General features: G+C 47.4%; 1 protein-coding gene across 4 annotated transcripts in view; it reads right to left on the bottom strand.

Annotated features, from left to right (window-relative positions):
* Positions 1 to 21,861, bottom strand: part of TRANK1 (tetratricopeptide repeat and ankyrin repeat containing 1) — a 117,614-nt gene that overhangs the window by 10,789 nt on the left and 84,964 nt on the right. For all 4 annotated transcript variants that reach the window (XM_049870679.1, XM_049870678.1, XM_049870681.1 and 1 more), the window contains 5 exons: positions 18,596 to 18,684; positions 13,668 to 13,771; positions 13,425 to 13,557; positions 6,263 to 6,408; positions 724 to 3,785 (listed from right to left, as the gene is read on the bottom strand). In XM_049870679.1, coding sequence (XP_049726636.1) covers positions 724 to 3,785; positions 6,263 to 6,408; positions 13,425 to 13,557; positions 13,668 to 13,771; positions 18,596 to 18,684 — 3,534 coding nt within the window. The remainder of the gene's footprint in view (positions 1 to 723; positions 3,786 to 6,262; positions 6,409 to 13,424; positions 13,558 to 13,667; positions 13,772 to 18,595; positions 18,685 to 21,861) is intronic.

Below are 21,861 nucleotides of genomic sequence, written 5' to 3'. Positions count from 1 at the left end.
TTCGAACTGCTGAGCTCTTGGTTAGCAGCCGTAGCACTTAGCCACTGCGCCGCCGGGGTTTCCTTCCACAGCGTGGCGAGCGCAATTAACGCCACTGAAAGGCGCACTTAGAAATGGTTAAAGTGGCAAATTTCTTGTTGTGTCTATTTTAGCCCCATAAAATAAAAACCTCAAGACCTTAAACATTCTCCTTTCCTCACCAGCAGTGCCAGAGAAAGCCAGCACAGGCCAAGACCTTTCCTCACCAGCAGCGCCAGAGAAAGCCAGCACAGGCCAAGACCTTTCCTCACCAGCGGCGCCAGAGAAAGCCAGCACAGGCCAAGACCTTTCCTCACCAGCGGCGCCAGAGAAAGCCAGCACAGGCCAAGACCTTTCCTCACCAGCGGCGCCAGAGAAAGCCAGCACAGGCCAAGACCTTTCCTCACCGACGGCGCCAGAGAAAGCCAGCACAGGCCAAGACCTTTCCTCACCAGCAGCGCCAGAGAAAGCCAGCACAGGCCAAGACAAATTCTTAACTGGGGGGAGGAGCGGTCCAAACAGCGAGGTTCTGCTGTAATTTGAGAACATACATTCCTTCCGTGTATTTCTGCTAAGGCCAACACTGCATCCTCCCGTGGTCGGACATCACCCCTAAGTGGTGACCCAGGCTCCACTCGTGCTCTGGAACCCCAAACTTCTGAACACTTTCTAACTGCATTTGGGCCCATTTCCAGGGCCCCTTACCATCATCCCAGGCCTTCTGCCTGTAGAGCTCCTCCACCATATCCAGAACCTTCTTGATGTTCTCCTGGACCTTCCCCTGCAGCATATGGCTGTGCTCTTTCGAGCCCAGGTGGCTGTGGATCCACAGGCTCTGCTCCATGTCCTGCACCACCAGCTTGCCTTTCTCAATGGCCGGGTCCACCTTCTCACGGAAAAACTCAGCATATTCCTGGTAGGCCACTTGCTGCCTCTGGTGGCTTTCTAGGCCAAGATGCTGCTCGTAAGACTCGCTGTTCCTCTCCAGCCCCTCTTTTCCTTTCAGTTCAGCCCTGGAAAGGGCCGTAGCCTCTGAAGTCACCTCTTCAAACGCTTCACTGGGGTTGAAGTAGTTCTCAGGACCCTGGATGAACTTCACTCCACACAGGTCGCACTGGGTCCTGTCGACGTCGGCCTTTTTGAAATTTCCAGCGCCGGGCTCCCTGGTCTCCTCCTTGCTGTGCTCTGCCTGGGCACTCACCCTTCTCCTCCAGCTGATGCACAGAGACACCACCAGGCACACTCTTCTCAGCTTGCGCTGGATGGAAGCCTTCCACTGGTTCTGGGAAAGGATGGCGGCGAACAGGTTGTCTTGGTCTTCTAACACCAGCTCATCCGTCTCTTCCTGATCAAACTCACGCGCTGGTTCAGCAAAACCATTCACACGGTCCACACAGGCCAAGCGGTTTAGTTTGACCTCCTCGTGATAAAGGCCGCGGATCACGGGGCCTTTGGCGTGCACACTGTCCCACCGCCAGTGGCAGTCCATCAGGTACTCTTCATCCCGGTCAAAGAGCAAGTCCTGCAGGGCCTCAGCCATGGACTTCACGTCGACCGCCACCAACAACCGTCTCACCACTCTGAGAAGCCTCTCAGGAACCTGGCCCGGGAAGTTCACGGTCATCTGCTGCAGCTGACTCTCGATCTCCTGGAAGTGGCGGCACAGAAGAGGCCTGCAGGTCTGCAGCAGAATGCCCTCAGTGTTCACCAGCATCACCAAGCACAGAACCAGCGTCCGCTCTGCCTCACCGGAGACCACATAGTCTATTTCACCAAAGGCATCAAGCAGGACGTTGAAGTTCTCGTTCTCCTCGCCGCACAGCACCTTGACAAGGTAGGAGAGGTGGAAGCGGAAATTCTGAATGGCTCTGGTCGTGTCCTTGGGTTTGTATTCCTGAATGATGGAGAAGACGTCCCGGGGCTCCTTGCCCTTCTTGCTGCACAGGAACTCCCAGTAGTGCAAGAGCGAGATGTAGCTCCTGGGAAGGCAGAGGACAGCATTCTTCCAGAGGCGGGCCAGCACTGCCCCACAGTGGACAAACTGGGTCTCCAGCAGGGCCACCGTGTTTCCAATGCCGGGAATGAGGGGTTCTTTGCACCTCTTAACAAGGACATTCATGAAACGGAAGAAGAGCCTCTTGTAGTTTTCAGGGTTCCTGTGCACGTACAACTGATCGACGCAATTCTCCAGCAGCCGGATAAAGCACACGTGGGTCTTCTCTGCGCTGTCGTCACCCTTGTTGGTCACCAGCATGCCAAACTTCCCTTCTATTCCTTTCATTCTGCTGCCCCTGCCCCTGCCCCTGCCCCTCTCCTCTTTTTCCGACTCCAGGGCCTTGAGTTCCCTGTGGTAGTTGTCCTCCTCCCGGCGGAGCAGCTTTTCAAACTCTTCCGGGTAGTTGGAGGAGATGAAGAAAGCCTGCATGGCACCCAGCCACAGGTCTGTGGATGCCCGTCGGTTCTCGGCGCTTTCCTTTTCAAACAGAAAGTGGATGCACTCTTTCAAAGCGGACCTGTAGGATCGGAATGATTTGTAACTGGGTTTGAAGATTTCTTTGCACGCCATGGGATTTTCTGATAACACTCTCTGATGGAAATGCTTGGGGAAGGTGACATTCAGGAAGGATTTGCAAAGGCCGTACACATCTGTGGATTCTGTAGACAAAATGTAATCAATTTCTCCAAGTTCTTTAGCTAAGGTTTTGGGGAATACTTTCTTGGCTTCCAAAAGCAATCCGTTGATTGCCACCAGGTGTATTTTTGACTGAACCAAACACCTGGCCTCACAGCGCCGCAAGGGCCTGTGGAAGTCTTCACAGTTTTTGTCCTCACACGTTAAGCCTACAATAAACTTCATACAGACCCCCGGGTAGGTCTTCCCAAGCAGGCTCTGTGTGATCTGACACAGCCTGCTCAAAAGGTGTTTGTTTAATGCTAATTTCACTTGGTCAGTCGTTATCAAGAAGTGGTCTTCTGTTTTCTTCTCTCTCAAGTTTGAATCCAGGTCAAAAATGTTTAATATGGGTCCAAGGTTGTTCTGAGTTATCTGGCAATATTTGGCATCCACCTCAGAAATCCCAAAAAACTCAAAGCAAGATTTGACCATTTCCTTCTCAGCATTGTTGGTCACCCTTTTGAGAGCCCTCACCAGATTGAGGAGGACTTCCAAGCCCCCTGGGGCCAGGGCCAGGACTTTCTCAGGCTCAGCCTCACAGTGGCTGGCCGCCTTGTAGAGCGCTTCTACCATGCCGGCCGAGTGGTTGAGCTCGTCAAACTGGAGGAAGGCAGCTTTGAGCTTCTGAAAGTCTCTCAAGATTACTCCCTGCAGGAACTGGGCCTCAGCAATGCCAGACAACTGGTTGGTTTGACTACAGAGATCAAGGGCTTCTTGCAGAATGGCCTTGGTGTTTTCTACGTCAGAATCCCTGGCCACGTTGAGGCGCGCTGCCCCCAGCAGGCATGAGGCCTGGAAGTCTTTGTTGGCAGTGAGCCTGGCAGCTTCTAGGAGGCAGCCATGTTGCTTCATCAGCAGGGCAGCATCCTCTCTCCGGCCTTCCCTGTTCAGCAGGTCTGCAGCTTCTGCGAGCCGTTTCCGAGACTTCAGGAATACCAGCTGGTCTTCTATGTCCAGCTTTGAGAGGACAGTCATCATTTCCTTGATCTTATTGGCACTCAGGTGTTTTGCTGCAGCTTCCAAGTAAAACTGACTGGCGGAATAGGACAGCTTGGAATGGGGAAGGGTCTTGGCCTTCAGCATCTCTTTGTACCTGCAAAGACAGAGTGTGGAAATGTCAACTTACTGTCACCCCACCAACAGAAATTTTCCTCCAAAATACAGAGCAGAAAAACTTAAAGTCCCTACATGTCAATATAAATTATAGAATAGGGACCTACACTGATCAAGCACTTTTATGTTTCATTTTATACTAAAAAAAAAAAAAAAAAAAACCTTTATTTTTCAAAGGGGCCAGTCATCAGTGTGTTTAATTAACAAAATATAACGGAGTTGCAACTCAAGTAAGTGGGAGTTTGAAAATCAATCAGTAGAGCAAAAATTATGTGTAGTCAAATTGCCCTTGAAAAAATATTCCTTAAACTCCCATAAAACCAACAACATAAACCCATTGCCATTGCATAGGTTCTGACCCGCGGGTTGTGCAACATCTGACTCTGCTCGTGTGCCCAGGAGGACTACACTCCACTGGGCTTTCAAGGCTGCGACTTCAATGCAACTTCGCTTAGGCCCGTTACCAAATGAATTCTACAGTCAGTATATACAGCACTTAAAAGGCATCAAAGAAATCTCATGTGAGGCTCCAGTTAATACTGAGACGACACTTGGAGCTCAAACCAACACGTCACCGAAGCTTCTCTCATTTGGTTTTGTCACCTGAACTCACAAGGTAATTAGTCTGTTCATTACGCACACCACCACAGAATCATACCCATTGTGTGTATCACTCACAATGGCTTATGCATATTTATGGGTTACCCAATTAATCTGATACCCAATAAATGCTGCTCGCTTATTATAAATTGTATATTATAAAGCTGGCACTCATTGTGTATACCATGTCTGTAATGGCACCAAACCAAACCCGTTGCTGTTGAGTTGATTCTCACTCATAGCGACCCTGTAGGACAGAGTAGAACTGCCCCATAGGGTTTCCAAGGAGCAGCTGGTGGATTTGAACTGCTGACCTTTTGGTTAGGAGCCCAGCACTTAACCACTGCACCACCAGGGCTCCATAATGGCACCAAGGACCTTGATAAAGGAATATGCTCAGTTACCCACTGCAGTACTGGACACCTACTTTTCCACATTTATCTGGGTGCTGGTTACACAAATCTGTTCACTTTGTGAAATTTATGCATACTTTTCTAAACGTGTGTTATACTTCCACAAAAGTTAACTTAAAGATTCAGAGTTTCAACATCTGGGTCAATTATGTTCATTTTGTCAATGTGCATAATTTGCTAGAAAGCAAAGGGAATGGAGAACCAATCCATGGCCCACTCTTCCAGGACCAGAGAGCTGACTCAAACCCCGGCTGAGCAGAAATGCAGGACAGCAGGAGCTCTCACATTCTGGCTCTCTCATACCACCAGGAGGAGCTCATCCAGGATAGGGAACACATGTGGTTTCTAGAGTCCTTGTCAACTATTAACTCCACTCATCTTCCATTTCACCATCGGAATGTCCAGGGGCCTTCCCAATGCCTGCCACACATCCACTGGGTCGTGTATGAAATGTGTGCGTCCTACAACTGAGGGTATATGCAGATCCATACCATACTTGTAGGTAGAAGTGCATAGCTGGGGACCTGCCAGGAGAAGATGAAAAAGCAAAATCCTGACTGCCCACTAGTGCACTTACCTTTATCCATCCACACAACAGCAAAATGCCAACTGAGCAAGTATCGGCAAGAGGACAGAACTGTCATCAGGCACAAAACATCAGGACTATTGTGTATGTTATTTACACACTCCTAACACACCGGTCATCTTTTTCAGTCCCCTCTCCACATGATACTGTGTCAAAGTTTATTGTTGTTGTTGTTAGGTGCCATTGAGTCAGCTCTGACTCACAGCGACCCCACGTACAACAGGACAAAACACTACCCAGTCCTGCGCCATCCTTATAATTGTTATGTTTGAGACTTTTGTTGCAGCCGCTATGTCCATCCATCTCTTTGAGGGTCTTCCTCTTTCTCGCTGACCCTCCACCTTACCAAGCATGATGTCCTTCTCCAGGGGCTGATCCCTCCTGATAACATGCCCAAAGTACAAGAGACAAAGTCTTGCCATTTTTGCTTCTGAGGAGCATCCTGGCTGTACTGCTTCCAGGACAGACTTATTCTTTCTTCTGGCAGTCCATGGTATATTCAGTATTCTTCACCAAAACCATAATTCGAAGGCATCAATTCTTCTTCGGTCTTCCTTATTTATTGTCTAGCTTTTACATGCATACGAGGAGATTGAAAATACCATGGCTTGGGTCAGGCACACCTTAGTCCTCAAGGTAACGTCTTTGCTTCTTAACACTTTATAAGTTTATAAAGGAAGTGAAAACACAGAGTCCTGCTCTCGAGGAGCTCTTGGCCCAGCATGGAGACCACTACGCAAGCGGAAGGAGGAGACATGGTCACCCACCTCAGGAGCAGCACAGTAACACTACCCAGGGCAAGGTGGCCCCATAAGAGATAGTAGGAGGACCCAGGATGGAGAGAATAAAACCACCTACTTTTCCACTGCGATTGCAGCTTCTTCAAAAAGCTCCTCTTGGCAGTACATTTGGAGTGCTAGATCAAATTCTTGAATCTGTTCAAAGCATCTAAAAGCATCTTTGTAGCACTGGCTTCGCTTATAGAAATAGGCAGCATCTTTTATCTAGGACAGAGTAAAATTTTCCTGTTAGAACATTCAAAACATAACTTTTTATCTTAAAAAAAACCCAACACCATGACTAATAAAATAATAATAATAATAATAAAGACGATGTTATTTGTTAGAATCCAGTAAAAAACACTAAAACATAGATAACATTAAAAAAACAAACTAATTCTCTATATAGAAAAAAATCAAGTTAAATCCCAACCTCACACCATACACAAAAGTAAGCTCCAAACGGATTAAATATCTAAATATAAAAGTCAATGGGGAAAATGCAGAATATCACTGTAACCTTGAGGTAAGGGAAGTCTTCAGTGAAACCCAAAACACACAAACTTTAGGGATGAATGTGATGACATCAAAGTTGTTTAACAAAGGACACACAAAATAAAATAAACGGAAGACAAACATTAACATCTAGAGCAGCACTATCCAATAGAACTTCCTGTGAAGGTGAAAATGTTCTATACCTGCACTGCCCAATGTGCTGGCCACTAGCCACATGTGAATACTGAGCCCTTGAAACGTGGCTAGTGTAACCAAGGAACCGAATTTTTCATTTTATTTAATTTGGGTTCCGATTCAAATTTAAATAGCCACACATGGTTAGTGGCTACTGTACTGGGCTGGGAAGATCTAGAACATAAGATGGAGTCCTACAACCACAAAAGACATTCCTGGAAACCACAAAAAACTAGTCAAAGGATAGAAACTGGCAGTTCACAGTAGGGGAAACGTGAATGACTAACAACCTTACTAATAACGAGAGGAATGTTAACGAAAACCACAGAGAAGTACGTCCATCACATTTGCAACAATTAGAAAATCAGAACCCACTACACTTAGTCGAGGACATGAGGAAAACAGAACCCTCTGGCACAAAGGCAAGGCCCTTCTGGAAAGCAAAGTGGTTGCTGTCGTTGTTGGCCGCCACCGAGTCCATTCTGCCTCACCGTGACCCCGTATAGTACAGAGCAGAACTGCTCCATAGGGTTTTCTTGGCTGTAATCTCCACGGAATCACACTGCCAGACCTTTCTTCTGTGGTCCTGCTGGGTGGGTTCCAACAGCCGACCTTTAGGTTAGCAGTCGGCGCAAACTGTTCCCACTACCCAGAACTTAATGAAATTAAGTCAGTGCAGCTCCAGGCTTGCAAGCCCACTCCTAGGTATGCACCTTGCAGGAGGCTTCACACAGGACTGGTAGGACGTGTGTTCTGCCACAATGCTGTGTGTGGCAGCTGGGAACTAGCAGCACCCCAATGATCATTACTAGGGGAATGGGTAAGTCAAAGGGCCCTGCTGGTGCAGTGGTTAAGCGTTTGGCTGCTAAACAAAACGTTGGCAGTTCAAATCCACCAGCCTCTCCTTGGAAACCCTGTGGGGCAGTTCTACTCTGTTCTACAGGGTCACTATGAGTCAGAATCGACTCGATGACAACGGGTTTTTGATAAGTCAAGTTCAGCCAATGTCCACTCTAGAATATTATCGGCAGTCAGAAATGTTAACACTACAGCAGGGAATGGACAAAGTACAAAAACAGAAGATGCCGTTTCGATAAGCTGAAAACATACACGTGTAGGCCATACCCCTAGTTACTCTTCAATCATGTGTGTATATGAGATTGACATTAAATGCATTACAATGGCTGCCAATGAGAAGAGAATGGAAACTCGCTAGGGAGGGGAAGAAGATGAATAAAATGAAATGCATTTATGCTGGATGAAATAAGTCAGACTCCAAAGGACGAACACTCTATGATCCTACTTGTAAGAAATATCTAGAATAGGTGACTATATAGAGACCAAAGTTTATTAGTGACTAGTGGATGGGAGGGAGGGAGGGAAGGAGAACAGAGGACTCAATGCTTCGGGGGCACGGAGCTTCTGTTAAGGGTGACAGGAAATTTGGGGACAGATAAGAGTGAAGGCTGACACGACAACTAAGAGCCCAAGGGACAGAAAGGGCCACATGACCCAGAGACCTACATCATTCTGAGACCAGAAGAACTAGTTGGTGCCCGGCCACAACCGATGACTGCCCTGACAGGGAGCACAACAGAGAACCCCTGAGGGAGCAGGAGATCAGTGGGATGCAGACCCCAAATTCTCACAAAAAGACCACAGCTAATGGTCTGACTGAGACTGGAGGAATCCCGGCGGCCATGGTCCCCAAACCTTCTGTTGGCCCAGGACAGGAACCATCCCTGAAGACAACTCATCAGACATGAAAGGGACTGGTCAGTGGGTGGGAGAGAGATGCTGATGAAGAGTGAGCTAATTATATCAGGTGGACACTTGAGACTGTGTTGGCATCTCCTGTCTGGAGGGGGGATGGGAGGATAGAGAGAGTTGGAAGCTGGCAAAATTGTCACGAAAGGAGAGACTGGAAGGGCTGACTCATTAGGGGGAGAGCAAGTGGGAATACGGAGTAAGATGTATATAAACTTATATGTGACAGTCTGACTTGATTTGTAAACGTTCACTTGAAGCTCAATAAAGGTTAATAAAAAAAAAAAGTGAAGGCTGAACAGCATGATGAACATAAGCTAATGTCACTGAGCTGGACGTGTGAAATAACATTCAAATAGCAAATGTTCTACAACAATTTTAAAAAGGGGAGAGGTGTTGCCATAAAGAGAAGTATATCAGGCAAGGAATTTTTCAAAAAATGCAATGAGTGGACCTTGCAGACCAAACCAAAAAAAAAAAAGAAACCTGTTGCCGTCGAGTCGATTCTGGCTCATAGCAACACTATGGCACAGAGTAGAACTGCCCCATAGGGTTTCTGAGGAAAGGCTGGTGGATTTGAACTGCCGACCTTTTGGTTAGTGTTTCCATGACTAGAAGAATATATTGATTCCTCTTCCTCTCACACGTCCCATCCAGCCCATCAGCTAACCCCGTCCGCTTAGCTTTCTGGGTTACATTTCCCAGATACGACCCCTTCCCACCACCATCATGCCAGTCCACGCTCTAGCATCTCAGCCTCAGACCCTCCCAAGTGGCCTTTCTGCTTCTGCTCTTGCTATCCTACAGACCTTTCCAGAGAGCATCCAAATAATTAGCTTCACATCACACCTCCGATCAGAACCTTCCACTGGCCCACCATCACACCTGCACCACATCTGTGCTTACCACAGGCCCTGGGATCTGTTCCTACGTGATCCATTCCTGCCAACCTCTCTGTTCTCATTTTACCGTTTCTCTCCACCTCACTCCGCGCTAGCCCAGCGAGCTTCCTGACTGTTCTTCAGTCTTGCTAACATGCTCCCACACTGGGGTCTTTGCACTAATGGTGCTTAGGCCACGGTGTCCTCCAGCAGCTGTTCTCATGGTCTCTGCTCAAAGTCAGTGCTAATGCTCTGTCTAAAATAGCAACATCTAACATCTTCTCTCCCCTCATCGTGCTTCCTTCTTCTTCTCAGCCCTCACCACCCACTGATACATTAAAAAAAAAAAAAAAAAAGAGGCTAAATGGGCACAGCCTAGGGGCAAGGACAAGAAGGCAGGAGGGGCAGAGAAGCTGCTAACGGGGAGCCCAAGTCAAGAAGGAGAGGGTGCTGACATGTTGTGGGGTTGGCAACTCATGTCACAAAATAACATCTATATTAATTGTCTAATGAGAAACTAATTTGCTCTGTAAACATTCATCTAAAGCACAATTAAAAAAAAAAAAGTTGCCATTAAGTCTTTAGTGTTTTCATGGTGGCGACATTTTGGCAGCAGATGGCCAGGCCTTTCTTCTGAGGCACCTCCGGCTGGGTTTAAACCACCAACCTTTTAGTTAGTAGCCAACCGCTTAACCATCTGCACCATCTAGGGACTCCGACATATACTGTTTGCTTATCTATCGTCTCTCTCCTGCACCATAAATGAAAACTCTGCCTAGGCAGAGCCCCGTGCTTTGTTGACTTCTGGCAGTCATCACACACAGTGTCTGGCACACAGTAGGAGTGCTACGTGTGTGTGCTGAGTTAATTAATTCTGCTTGTTGCACCTGAGGTCTAAAAATAAAACAGTCAGAATGAAACAAAATACATGTGTCAAGCCCTCTAATAAATCTTGTTGTTGTGTGCCGTCAAGTTGATTCCAACTCATAGCGACCCCATATGACAGAGCAGAACCACCCCATAGGGTTTCCTAGGCAGTAATCTTTACGGGAGCAGATCGCCAGGTCTGTTCTCCCTTGGAGTGGCTGGTGGATTCAACTGCCAACCTTTTGGATAGCAGCCAAGCACTATTAACCATTGCGCCACCAGGGCTCCTGTAACAAATCTTAGCTGGGTAATTTTAAATGGCACAAGCTACAAAAAGTGCTAAAATATAAACAAGACTCAGGTTCTTCTACATCCAGAGGGCTCGTGGGCCAGGGTGCTCAGCCACATCAGTAAAACACCTAGCCATCCAGTCTGTTTTCCTCTCCTGGAGAATGCTGATCACTCTGTGCTGAATGAGGACCGACTGGAAGCAGAGAAGAGAGACTGGCCCTGAGTGGCAGTTCCTCAGCTCTAATCTGCTTGGCTCTGTGAGGAGTCCCCCACCTGCCATCCAGAGCAAGGGCCTTGAGAGGTTTCCAGGGAAACCAATGCTGCTCTCAGGAGACAGGGAGGAACAGGCGAGACACAGGAATCCCTGGAAGGGAAGCCGACATTCCCACAGCATCCCTCACAAACTCCTTCCCGGGGGCAGCACACATTTGGGGGCTGGGAGCAGGAAGGCAATTTAGCCTGAGGATTCTGATGAAGGCTGCTGCCAGGCTGATCAGTTTGAATCATGATGGTCAGTTTCAGTGGGATGGCCACAAGACACTTGATGCTGGCTGAGGGCTGAGTATCATCCCAGGAAGGGGCCTGAGAAAAGAAAGGGACTGGACTGCTCCCTAGATGGGGCTTAGGGCTGCTGGAATGTACTGGTGAGAGAAGGCAGAAGAAGCTGCCACCAATGGCCATGGTTGCAGAAATGGAGGGAAGGAGGGAAGGCTGTGCCTCCAGGAACAGGGTGGCCTCACATTGAGAGGGTACTGCAGTCCTGGAGAAGGCGGGTGGGCTATACTTACGATCTCCTATCCCCTTCAGAGGCAGAGCTTGGCAGGCTGGGACAGGGTGGGTAGATATGGAAGGGGTCTCTGGCTCAGTCATGGTAGCCATTGCTGGGCAAAATGGGGTTATCAGGCTCAGGTCTAGCCCCTACGGTTGTCACTGGTTGGGGTCCAAGGTGGTGGCATTGGAGAGGGAAGGCAGGGGCTGAGGGACTTGGAGAGGTTGAAAACACTTCTAGCTCCTGTAACCTTAGGAGTCAAACTTTCAGCTATGGAAATGCCTTCTCTACTACTCCCCCCCACCCCCTTCCATCTCCATCTCCCACATCCTAACAGCCTACATCCCATAATAAACATGAGACAGGGCAGGCAGCATCTAGAGGGCCTTATCTCCTTCTTGGACGCTAACTTGAGACAACACTGCAAGCTTCCCAAGGGGTCCCATCCCCACCCTGCCCAATGCCCAGGGTGCTCTGAGGATCCCAGGAGTTACCACATTTCCTGTACAGACACAGAAACTCACTTTCCTACCAGAGATTCCTAAAGTCTAGGGCAAGGGGAAAGCTGCAGCCCACTGTCAGGGACTCTAGAACACAGCTTCTCAGACTATCTGTGGAGGAGGCCCAGATTGTTCTACATTTCCAACCTATCAGGATAAAAAAAAAAAAACCAAACCGATTGCCACTGAGTCAATTCCAACTCATAGTGACCCTATAGCACAGAGTAGAACCGCCCCATATGGTTTCCGAGGAGTGCCTGGTGGATTCGAACTGCTGACCCTTTGGTTAGCAGCCTAGCTCTTAACCACTGCGCCACCAGGGTTTCGCCATCAGGATTGATTCGCTAAAAATGAATCATTAAGAAACTGACCACCTCTTGGTTGCCACAGCAATGGCAAACTGCTGTAAACATTGCCGACTGCTCGCCTTCATTTTCTGTGTTGGTCTTGTTGCAGAAAAATGCGAACGGCCTATGGCCGACTGTCAGCTTGTGGGCCGCATGGTAAGGAGCTGTGCTCTAGGCTACTGGCTCCGTCCAGGAAAATCCTTGCAATGATGGACATGTTTTATAAGATCGAGCACTTCAAATGTGGCAGGTGAAACTGAGGAACTAAATTTTTAACTTTATTAAATTTTAGCAAATTAAAATTTTAAAAGAAATAGCCTCAAGGCTAGTGGCTGCTGGACAAGACGGTGCAGGTCTAGAGCATAGAAAAGCCACTATGTAAACACCAGGCCACTCTACCAGGCAGACTACAGGCTGTGAACGTAGAGAAGGGGAGACAGGAATATTCTGAAACACAGCTGCCCTTTGATTGTGACATTCAGCCTCCCTGTAGTTAATATACGAAAACCCTGGTGGTGTAATGGTTAAGAGCTGTGGCTGCTAACCAAAAGGTCAGCAGTTCGAATCCTCCAGGTGCTCCTGGGAAACACTCTAGGGCAGTTCTACCCTGTTCTATAGGGTCGCTATGAGTTGGAATTGACTCGATGGCAATGGGTTTGGGGTTTTTTTTTGCTGGTTAATATAAAAGAGCCCAGGTGGTGCAGTAGTTAAGTGCTTGGTTGCTAACCGAAACATTGGCAGTTCAAACCCACGGGAGAAAGATACGGCAGTCTGCTTCCGTAAAGATTTACAGCCTTGGAATCCTATGGGGCAGTTCTGTGGCTATGAGTCAGAATCAATTCAATGGCAACAGTTTTTTTTGGTGGTTTAGAAAAAAAAAAAAATATATCAGGCCTCAAACACTGACACAGAAGTGGGTATACACACATATACATACTGCCTTTGGAGCCTTCTAAAAGCCTGAGCAAATGGAGGAAGAAAGGCTGTCTAAAGAACCTATAAGGCCAGTCTCTCTCTCCTTGGAGGACTGGCGCCCACCGCCACCTCACGCGGAGGTTGGGAACCCACCCCTCAATCTGCTCCACTAAAGCCCAGTCTTCCCAGGAGCAGCCACGGGCTGGGGCCATACCTTTCCCAGCCTCTCACACAGCTGGGCGCAGAGCTGGAACTCCCTGCTGTAGCTCAGACACTTGAGAGACAGCTTTGGCTCTTTGCACTCCAAATAGGTCTTAGCCAGTTCCAAATACTGCAACTGCTTTTCCCTGGGGGGAGGGAAACAAAACAGGATCTCCATGGAATATTGGCCCAACACCAATCCATTACCCTGCTACTCTCATCAAAGGAATACAGAGATGATCCCTGAGACTCTTACTTAGGGCTGACTTTCTTGGATTTCATGTTCAGGGCAGTGATGTGGGCCAGCGCCAACTTCTCTTTTTCATATGCACCTCCTTTTTGGTAACACTTAGCGGCAACCTGGAATAGACAAAAGGCTTTGATCCTGCACAGGGTAACGGAGGTGACGTAGAACAAGAGTTAAAGCACGCGTCACACGTTTCCACTGACAAAGCATCCGGTCTCAACCCGGCCCTACCTGGGAGAGGTATGCTAATAAAAAGAGCCTCGTGAGTGGTGTCTGGGGTCTTCAAAGCTAGCGAGTGGTCATCTAAGATACATCAATTGGTCTCAACCTACCTGGAGCAAGAGAGAATGAAGAACACCAAAGACGCAAGGAAACTATTAGCCCAAGGGACAGAAAGGACCACATAAACCAGAGACTCCATCAGCCTGAGACCAGAAGAGCTAGATGGTTCCCAGCTACCGCCAACGACCACCCTGACAGGGAACACAACAGAGAACCCTTGACGGAGCAGGAGAAAAGTGGAGGGCAGAACCCAAATTCTAGTAAAAAGACCAGGCTTAACGGTCTGACTGAGACTGGAGGGATCCTGGAAGACATGGCCCCAGACTCTCCATTAACCCAGAACTAAAACCATCCCAAAGCCAACTCTTCATACAGAGAATAGACTGGACTGTAAGATACAAAATGATATTCGTGAAGAGTGTGCCTCTTAGTTCAAGTAGATACATGAAACTAATGGGCAGATCCTCTCCGGAGGTAAGATGAGAAGGCAGTAAGGGAGAGGAGCTGGTTGAATGGACATGGGAAACCCGGGGTGAAAAGGAGCGTGCTGTCACATTATAGGGAGAGCAACTAGGGCCATGTAACAATGTGTGTATAAATTTTTGTATGAGAAACTAACTTGAGCTGTAACTTTCACCTAAAGAACAAATTAAAAAAAAAAAAAAAGAAAGTAGCCTCAGAGGAAAGAGCCCAACAAGAATAACCAGCTTCACGCTCAAAGGTGCCTTTTGGAGGTACTCAGAAGTTGTGGAAAAGCTACATAATATGGGTTTTTTTTATAGGCCACTGTCCCAAGACCACCATAATAGCATCCTCAGTTAATCTTCCATCAGCTATGTGCAAGAAGTCTCATCCTTCTCGCTGTTTATAGTAGCAAGCTTCAGTCAGAGATGTGGAGTGATTGGCCCAAAGTCACCCAATGGACCTTCTGGGCCTCAACACGGGTTTTGTCCAGTTGGTAACTCCAACAGCACCTGGCAGTATTGGTGGAACATGGAGTACATGTACTACACAGGGACAGAGATGGTGTCACAACACAACAAAGAAAATGACTGGCTAGGTCCTTGGGATATTCAGATGTGGGATAACCAAACCCTCTGAACACAAAGTAGACAAACATGTCACAGAGTCAGCCTACACCCTGATTCCTGCAAGGAGAAAGCTGATTTTCTAAAACAGAAATGCTGACCTGTGACTCAAAGTGCAGGCTATAGGGGGGGAAAGTTCACGTCCTGCCAGGCATGACAGATGAGATCTCAGCCTGGGCAAGGGAGGGACTAAGCAGCACTTAATGATCAAGTGCACAGAAAAGCATCTCCCCACTTCATACTCTCTGCTCCAGTCTCCCCAGCCCTATGCTCCTTCCCATCACAGGGCCTTTGCACACACTCTCCCTTCTGATTGAAACGCTCTTTTGTCCCTTCTCTGCTGGTTAACCTCACTCTTCTGCAGGTCTCATTTCAAGGCTCCCTTCCTCAGGGAAGCCTTCTCTGGCCTCCCTGCCCAGGACAGAGCCATTCTGGTGGCACCTGGTCTTTTATCTATGATACCTGCAACAGCTGGAACTGTGTCATTGTCTGTGTGCCTGTTTTGCTCACTATCATATCCCTAAGATCTAAACAATGCTTGGCCCACAGCTCAACAGGTATTTGTTGAATCACTGAATCTCAAAGGGTTTCCACTTGCATGGTGGTTCTGAAATATTCATTGACATGCAGTCAAAAACTCAATAAACCACCTCAGTTCTGAAGTCTTTTAAACCCAATGCTGTTGAGTCGATTCCGACTCACAGCAACCCTATAAGACAGAGTAGAACTGCCCCTTAGGATTTCCAAGGAATGGCTGGTGGATTCAAACTGCTGACCTTTTGGTTAGCAGTTTAGCTCTTAACCAGTGCACCACCAGGACTCCTGAAGTCCTTAAAAAAAAAAAAAACCCATTGCAGTCTAGTCAATTCCGATTCACAGCGATCCTATGGGAACTGCCCCATAGAGTTTCCTAGAAGCACCTGGTGGATTCGAACTGCTGACCTTTTGGTTAGCAGCTGGAGCACTTAACCACTGAAGTTCTTTAGAAGGGTCAAAATAAAGTCAGGCGAGGAAAAGGCTTTTTGTAATATTCTCATGTGTGCCGGCTCCCCTAACAAGATTTTAGCTTCAAACATTCAAAAGACCTTTAAAAAGAGATAAAGAACTGGAAATCCATAGGCAACACATAGGGGTAACACCAACAGCAATCCAAAAAGAATAAAGGGTAAGACTTTACATACCTCTCCAATTTTATACCCGTCCCTGCTGCCCATTCCATTCCACCCTCTCTTTCCTACTCCCCCAACCCCAGCAAAAAAGTCTCTGTTTTATAACAATAGCCAAGTGTTCAGTATTCCTTTCCAATTATAACAAGGATGGCTAGGGAAAAACTGGGGCGGGGGCGGGGGGGAGGACTCAGTCAGCTTCTGCAGCTAAATGCTACGTACTAATAGAAACACTTTCTATACTCATCCAAACACACAACTATGAAATACTGTTTTCTCACCCCCATGACAGACTGCAAGGGTGGCCACATTCCTTCACTCTGCCCTCTATCCATGCCCCTTTACAGCATGACTTTGCAGCTTCTCCATCAAGAGTGGTAGCTCTTCTGCTCCCTTTCAGTCTGGGCTGTGACTTGCTGTGGCCAAGAGAATGCAGCAGAAACAACATTGTGCCAGCTCCAAGCCTAGGCCTCAAGAGGTCTTGCATACTTCCGCTCACTCTCTTTGAACCCTGCCCAGACACCATACGAACAAGCCTTGGGCGAGCCTTCTGGAGGATGAGTGGCCCAGGAACCCCAATCACCTCCATCACCTGAGCCAGCTGCCAGCCAACCCCCAGAAACAGAGCTGCCCAGCTGACTGGCAGCCAGCTGAGACACATGGGCTGCCCAGCTGAGATCAGAAGAACTGCTCAGCTAACTCAGCTTTGCCAACCCAGAGAACTGTAAGCTACATAAATGACTTGTTTCAAGCCACTAAGTTTCAAGGTGTTGTGCAGCTAATGATAACTGATAAGCCCCAGAGATGAGCTACTTGCTGTAGACTTAAAACCACATTCCCTGCAATGGCAGACAAAGCTCTCCTAAAAACTGTGACTGAGAAAACTCAGAATTCCTCTCTCCAGGAACATCAGAAAGAAGACATCTTGACTGTGGCTTCCGTTAAGTTCTGACTTGGGATTCCAACACACTCACTGCTTCCCAGGACCTCTGCTCAGGTCCAAGTCTATGTCCTACGAGAAGGACTGGGAAAGCAGCAGGAGAAGTCCTCCAGAGAAATCAGTCTCAAGGTTTCTTCAGAAAGGGCAAGAGAAACTGCACATGCTTGTTTTGTCAGTTTTGAGGGGCTGGAACCTCTCTAACATGAGCACTGAAGCATGGAAAGGAAAGAAAGCGATCTGCCCAAAGCCCAAGCCCAGCTGTTCTCTCAGGAGGCATCTCCTGCAGCTGCCAGCATGGGGCACTCCAGGTGCCTGGGGCAGTTAGAGCTTACGGAAATGTACATGTGGTCATGCCAAGCCAGATGCTATCAGTTGTTTTCCCCATAGCACTCTCGCCTCCCTTTCTTGTCTAATGGCAGAATCTACCTCCCATGAAGGGCTGAAATTTCCAGATGGGATTACTCTCCCCGACTCCTTTGCAGCTAGAAGTGGCCTGGTACTAGTCAATGAGACATAAAGGGAAGGCACTGGGGACTTCATAATAAAAAAGACCCCCATGAAAAGAGAGTGCCTGCCCTTCATTCCTGCGTGGGGCACTACTGAGGGAGAATCTGATGCTTGGAGCTACTGCAACCATTATGCAACCATAAGGGAGAATTGAGATGATATAAGGAAGAGATGGAATAAGACTGGGTTCTTGTTGACTTTCTTGGACTGCAGAGAAAACCCTGAGATCATACTTCTTGTTATTGGGTTTAAAAACACCATTTTAGTAGAGCGTTTGTAACTTGCACGTGAAGACATTATTACCACTAAGTCATGGGGGACACATAAGCCACGGCTCCCCACCTGAGACCCTGTGACATGTAGGGATGCTGGCTGTAGGGGAAGTGATGGGGCTTTTCAAGCTGGTTCCAATATTTCAAGAGGACTAGCAGAGATAACATTTCTTGGAAGAGGACTGCTGAAGCTCAGTAAAATGGCTCATGGATGGAAATCAGCCAGCACGGCCTGGTGAAAAAGCTTACCTATGTTCACCAAGCTAAGGTGGGCAGTTAAGTTTATGTCTCATCAATTCAAAAAAATAAAAGGGGGGACCGATCTATTATAGTTTTAAAGTACAGTATGAGAATAGCAAAAGCTTTCTAAACATAGGGTGGAAAAGGGAAAAAAATAAATAGAAGGATTCCTTACTAAGGCACTACCATGTCTCTTGTATTTACTTATTGGCTCATGCCGGCAAAAAAGCACGTTGTCACGATTGTGGTGGGGAGGGGATGGCACAGGGAGCTCTCATCATCGGGGGATGACCTGACGTTTCCAAAGAAGCGTTTTGATATAAGCACTGTTACCTTTGCCCTCCTTTGGTGATAAATGCAATTGTGGGGTACCAGCCTTAAGGCCTGACGAGGCCGCTGGTCACAAAGACCTCGCTCCCTGGCTCCTGGTCCAGCCCCTTACCTTCCAGCACTGGTGCTTGGTATAGTAGTCTCCTTGTTTGATCCACTCCTCTGGTGTTGAAGTCTTAACGAACATGCTATCGTCGAAGTCTACAATGAAAAAGAAGAGAGTTTGCTTCTCCGAGCACGCATTTACTTAAACCTGTTTTATCTTTCTAATACTCATTGAAGATAGATTTTACCTTCCAAGCCAGATAGGTGTGGATTTTGTAAGGGGTAAGGAAGGATAAGAAAGGATGTTGCTTGGTTTTTTTTTTTTTTTAATTGTGGGAAAATATATACAACATAAAATTCACCATCGTAAGCATTTTCAAGCGTACGGTCCAGTAGCGTTAATCACACTCACGACATTGTACAACCATCCCTATTATTTCTTTCCGAAATTTCTTCATCACCCTAAGCAGAAACTCTGCACCCATTTAGCAATACTGCCCCACTATTCCCTCATCTACCCCTGGCAACTACTAATACTCTTTCTGACTCTAGGCATTTGTCTACTCTAGACATGTCATATAAATAGGATCGTACAATAGTCATACTTTTGTGTCTTGCTTATTGCACTTAGCATAATGTTTTCGAAGTTTGTCCATGACATAGCATGTACCAGAATTTCATTTCTCTTTATGTCTGATAAGGAGCCCTGGTGGCAAAATGGTGAAGTGCTCGGCTGCTAACTAAAAGGTCAGCGGTTGAACTACCAGCCGCTCCACTGGAGAAAGATGTGGCAGTCTGCTTGCGTAAAGATTTACAGCCTTGGAAACCCTATGGGGAAGTTCTACTCTATCCTATAGAATCAGCTCAATGGCAATGGTTTTTTGGGTTGTGCCTGACGATAGTTCACCATATGTATATAAGGTCCCTCAGTGGCACAAGTGGTTTGAACCCACCCAGTGGCACCGCGGAAGAAAGGCCTTGCGGTCGGTCTGCTTTCATACAGATCACAGCCAGGAAACCCCAATGGAGCTCAATTCCGCCCTGTAACACGTGAGGTCGCCAAGGGTTGGAATGGACTTGAAGGCGACAGGATATGTTTCTACCACCACACTCTGTTTACCCGTTCATCTGTTGGTGGACAGTTGGGCAGTGTCCACCTTTTGCTGTTGTGGATACCGCTGCAGTGAACACCGATGTACACCAATCTGTGTATATGCCTGGGCGTGGAATCGCTGCTTCACGTGGGAATTCTGTTTAACTTTTTAGGAGGTTCTATGGTTTCTGAACTTTCGCCTACCTTCCTTTTCTACAGCTACAAGTCAGAAAACATAACATTTTCTAATTCTTCCCTAAAAATTCAAAGCCAGGGAGCTCTTATCAAACACCCAGGCTGTGGCTTTCACAAGAGACAAGGTGACAGAATTTTATAGCCTTTCAGAATGTGCCGACTTTTGCCATCATCACGCTAAGCAATTTGACACATTCCTGTTGGGTGGATATGGACTATTGCAAGCACCTGCTGTCAGTCCCTTCTGTTATCCTCACTAGCCTGCTGGTGGCTGTATCCGTCCTCCCCACTCACAGCCCCCAGAGCATCACCAGTGATGGGCTACACTCCCCGTGGGTGCCAAGTCACAGCTCCACGAAGCAAACAAGAGACAGAGAATAGCATGCCAATGCTGACAGCCAAACCAGAGCAGAGACACCCAGGTCAAGGGACATCACCCGGGGGAGCACAGCAGACGTGCCGCATTTGTTTAGAGGGTACGAAACCGCACACATCTGGCCTTATAGCCTAGCCTCTTCCTGCTAGCCCTCTGCTAGCACCCCGCAGCATAAATGCAGAGATGACATCGGGGTGCCTTATTCTGACCTGCTATGCACTATCAGCACCCTGGTGACATCCTGTTCTCATCGCAAAACCCCACCTTATCTCCAAATACAGCCAGTGAACTCTGTAGGCGCCGTGCTGAAGAAACCCAAATTGCACAATAACTACACTCATCCCAAGTACCCTTATGCAATGAAAACGGATGCTCTCAAAGATGTGACTATATGCATTGTATAACTCATAACTAAAACTGTAATCTTGTATTCTTAATGCTACCAGAACATAAAATAACTCGTAATTCTTTTTCATTTGGTATTTGAAGTTGAAGAAATTGTCCACCTTGATGATTTTTTTATAATGGGGGCTGTCTTGGTTATCTAGTGCTGGTATAGCCGAAATACCACAAGTGGACGGCTTTAGCAGACAGAACCCCAGCCTCTTACAGTTTAGGAAGCTAGAAGTCTGAATTCAGGGCAACAGCTCCAAGGGAAGGTTTTCTCTCTTCGAATGTCCTTGTCATCAATCTTCCCCTGGTCTAGGAGTCTCTCTGAGCAGGGACTCCAGGTCCAAAGGACACACTCTGCTCCTGGCTCTTTTTGCTTGATGGTATGAGGTCCCTCTTTCTCTCTGCTCACTTCTTTTATATCTCAAAAGAGATTCAACATACAACCTAATCCTATAGATTGTGCCCTCCCTGATTAATATAATTGCCTCTAATCCTGCCTCATTAACATCATACCCGGTGCTGCCGAGTTGATTCCAACTTATAGCAACGCTGTAGGACAGAGTAGAACTGCCCCATAGAGTTTCCAAGGAGCTCCTGCAGGACTCGAACTGCCCACCTTTTGGTTAGCAGCCATAGCACTTAACCACTATGCCACCAGGGTTTACATTAACATCATAGAAGTTAGCATTTATAACACATAGAATAATTATATAAGATCACAAAATGGAGAATAACAGTGGGAATCAGGGCCTAGCCAAGTTGACTCATATTTTTAGAGGACACAATTCAATCTGTAACAGGTGCCAAACCGTATTTTGAGAATAAAGGGGGTATGAGCTACGGGTATGATTCAGGAATATGACCATGCTAGGCCAAACCACTCGTTTTCTTTTTAGTTGAAGTAAAGGCCCAGAGGTGGAAAGTAGAACTTGAACAAGGTGTTGTGGCTACACGAGTGGAGAATTCCGATGAGAACTCAGCTGGTTTTTAACTCCAAGCTTTCTACTTTTCCCATTATACCACGACAGTCAGGTCGCAGGAAGAGAACATTGAATCCTGGTCCCCAAACGAGACTTTAGCCATAACCAGGATCAGCCTCCATAAAACTGGCTGAGAAATGCTCGCAAAACCAGAAAACCTTTCCACGACAGCGGAGCCCTATACCTTCCCCAACCCTTGGAGGAAGCAACCATGGTCTGGAGGAGCTAACTCAACAGCTGACCCCCGAGGAGGACAACAATTTTCTTCTTCACTAAGAGCTGGTCATTTCTCTTCT

This window comes from Elephas maximus, chromosome 27 (assembly GCF_024166365.1).
Source record: "Elephas maximus indicus isolate mEleMax1 chromosome 27, mEleMax1 primary haplotype, whole genome shotgun sequence".
NCBI classification, from domain to species: domain Eukaryota; kingdom Metazoa; phylum Chordata; class Mammalia; order Proboscidea; family Elephantidae; genus Elephas; species Elephas maximus.
The sequence above is the reverse complement of the archived record's forward strand: the minus strand, read 5'-3'. Positions and strand labels throughout refer to the sequence as shown.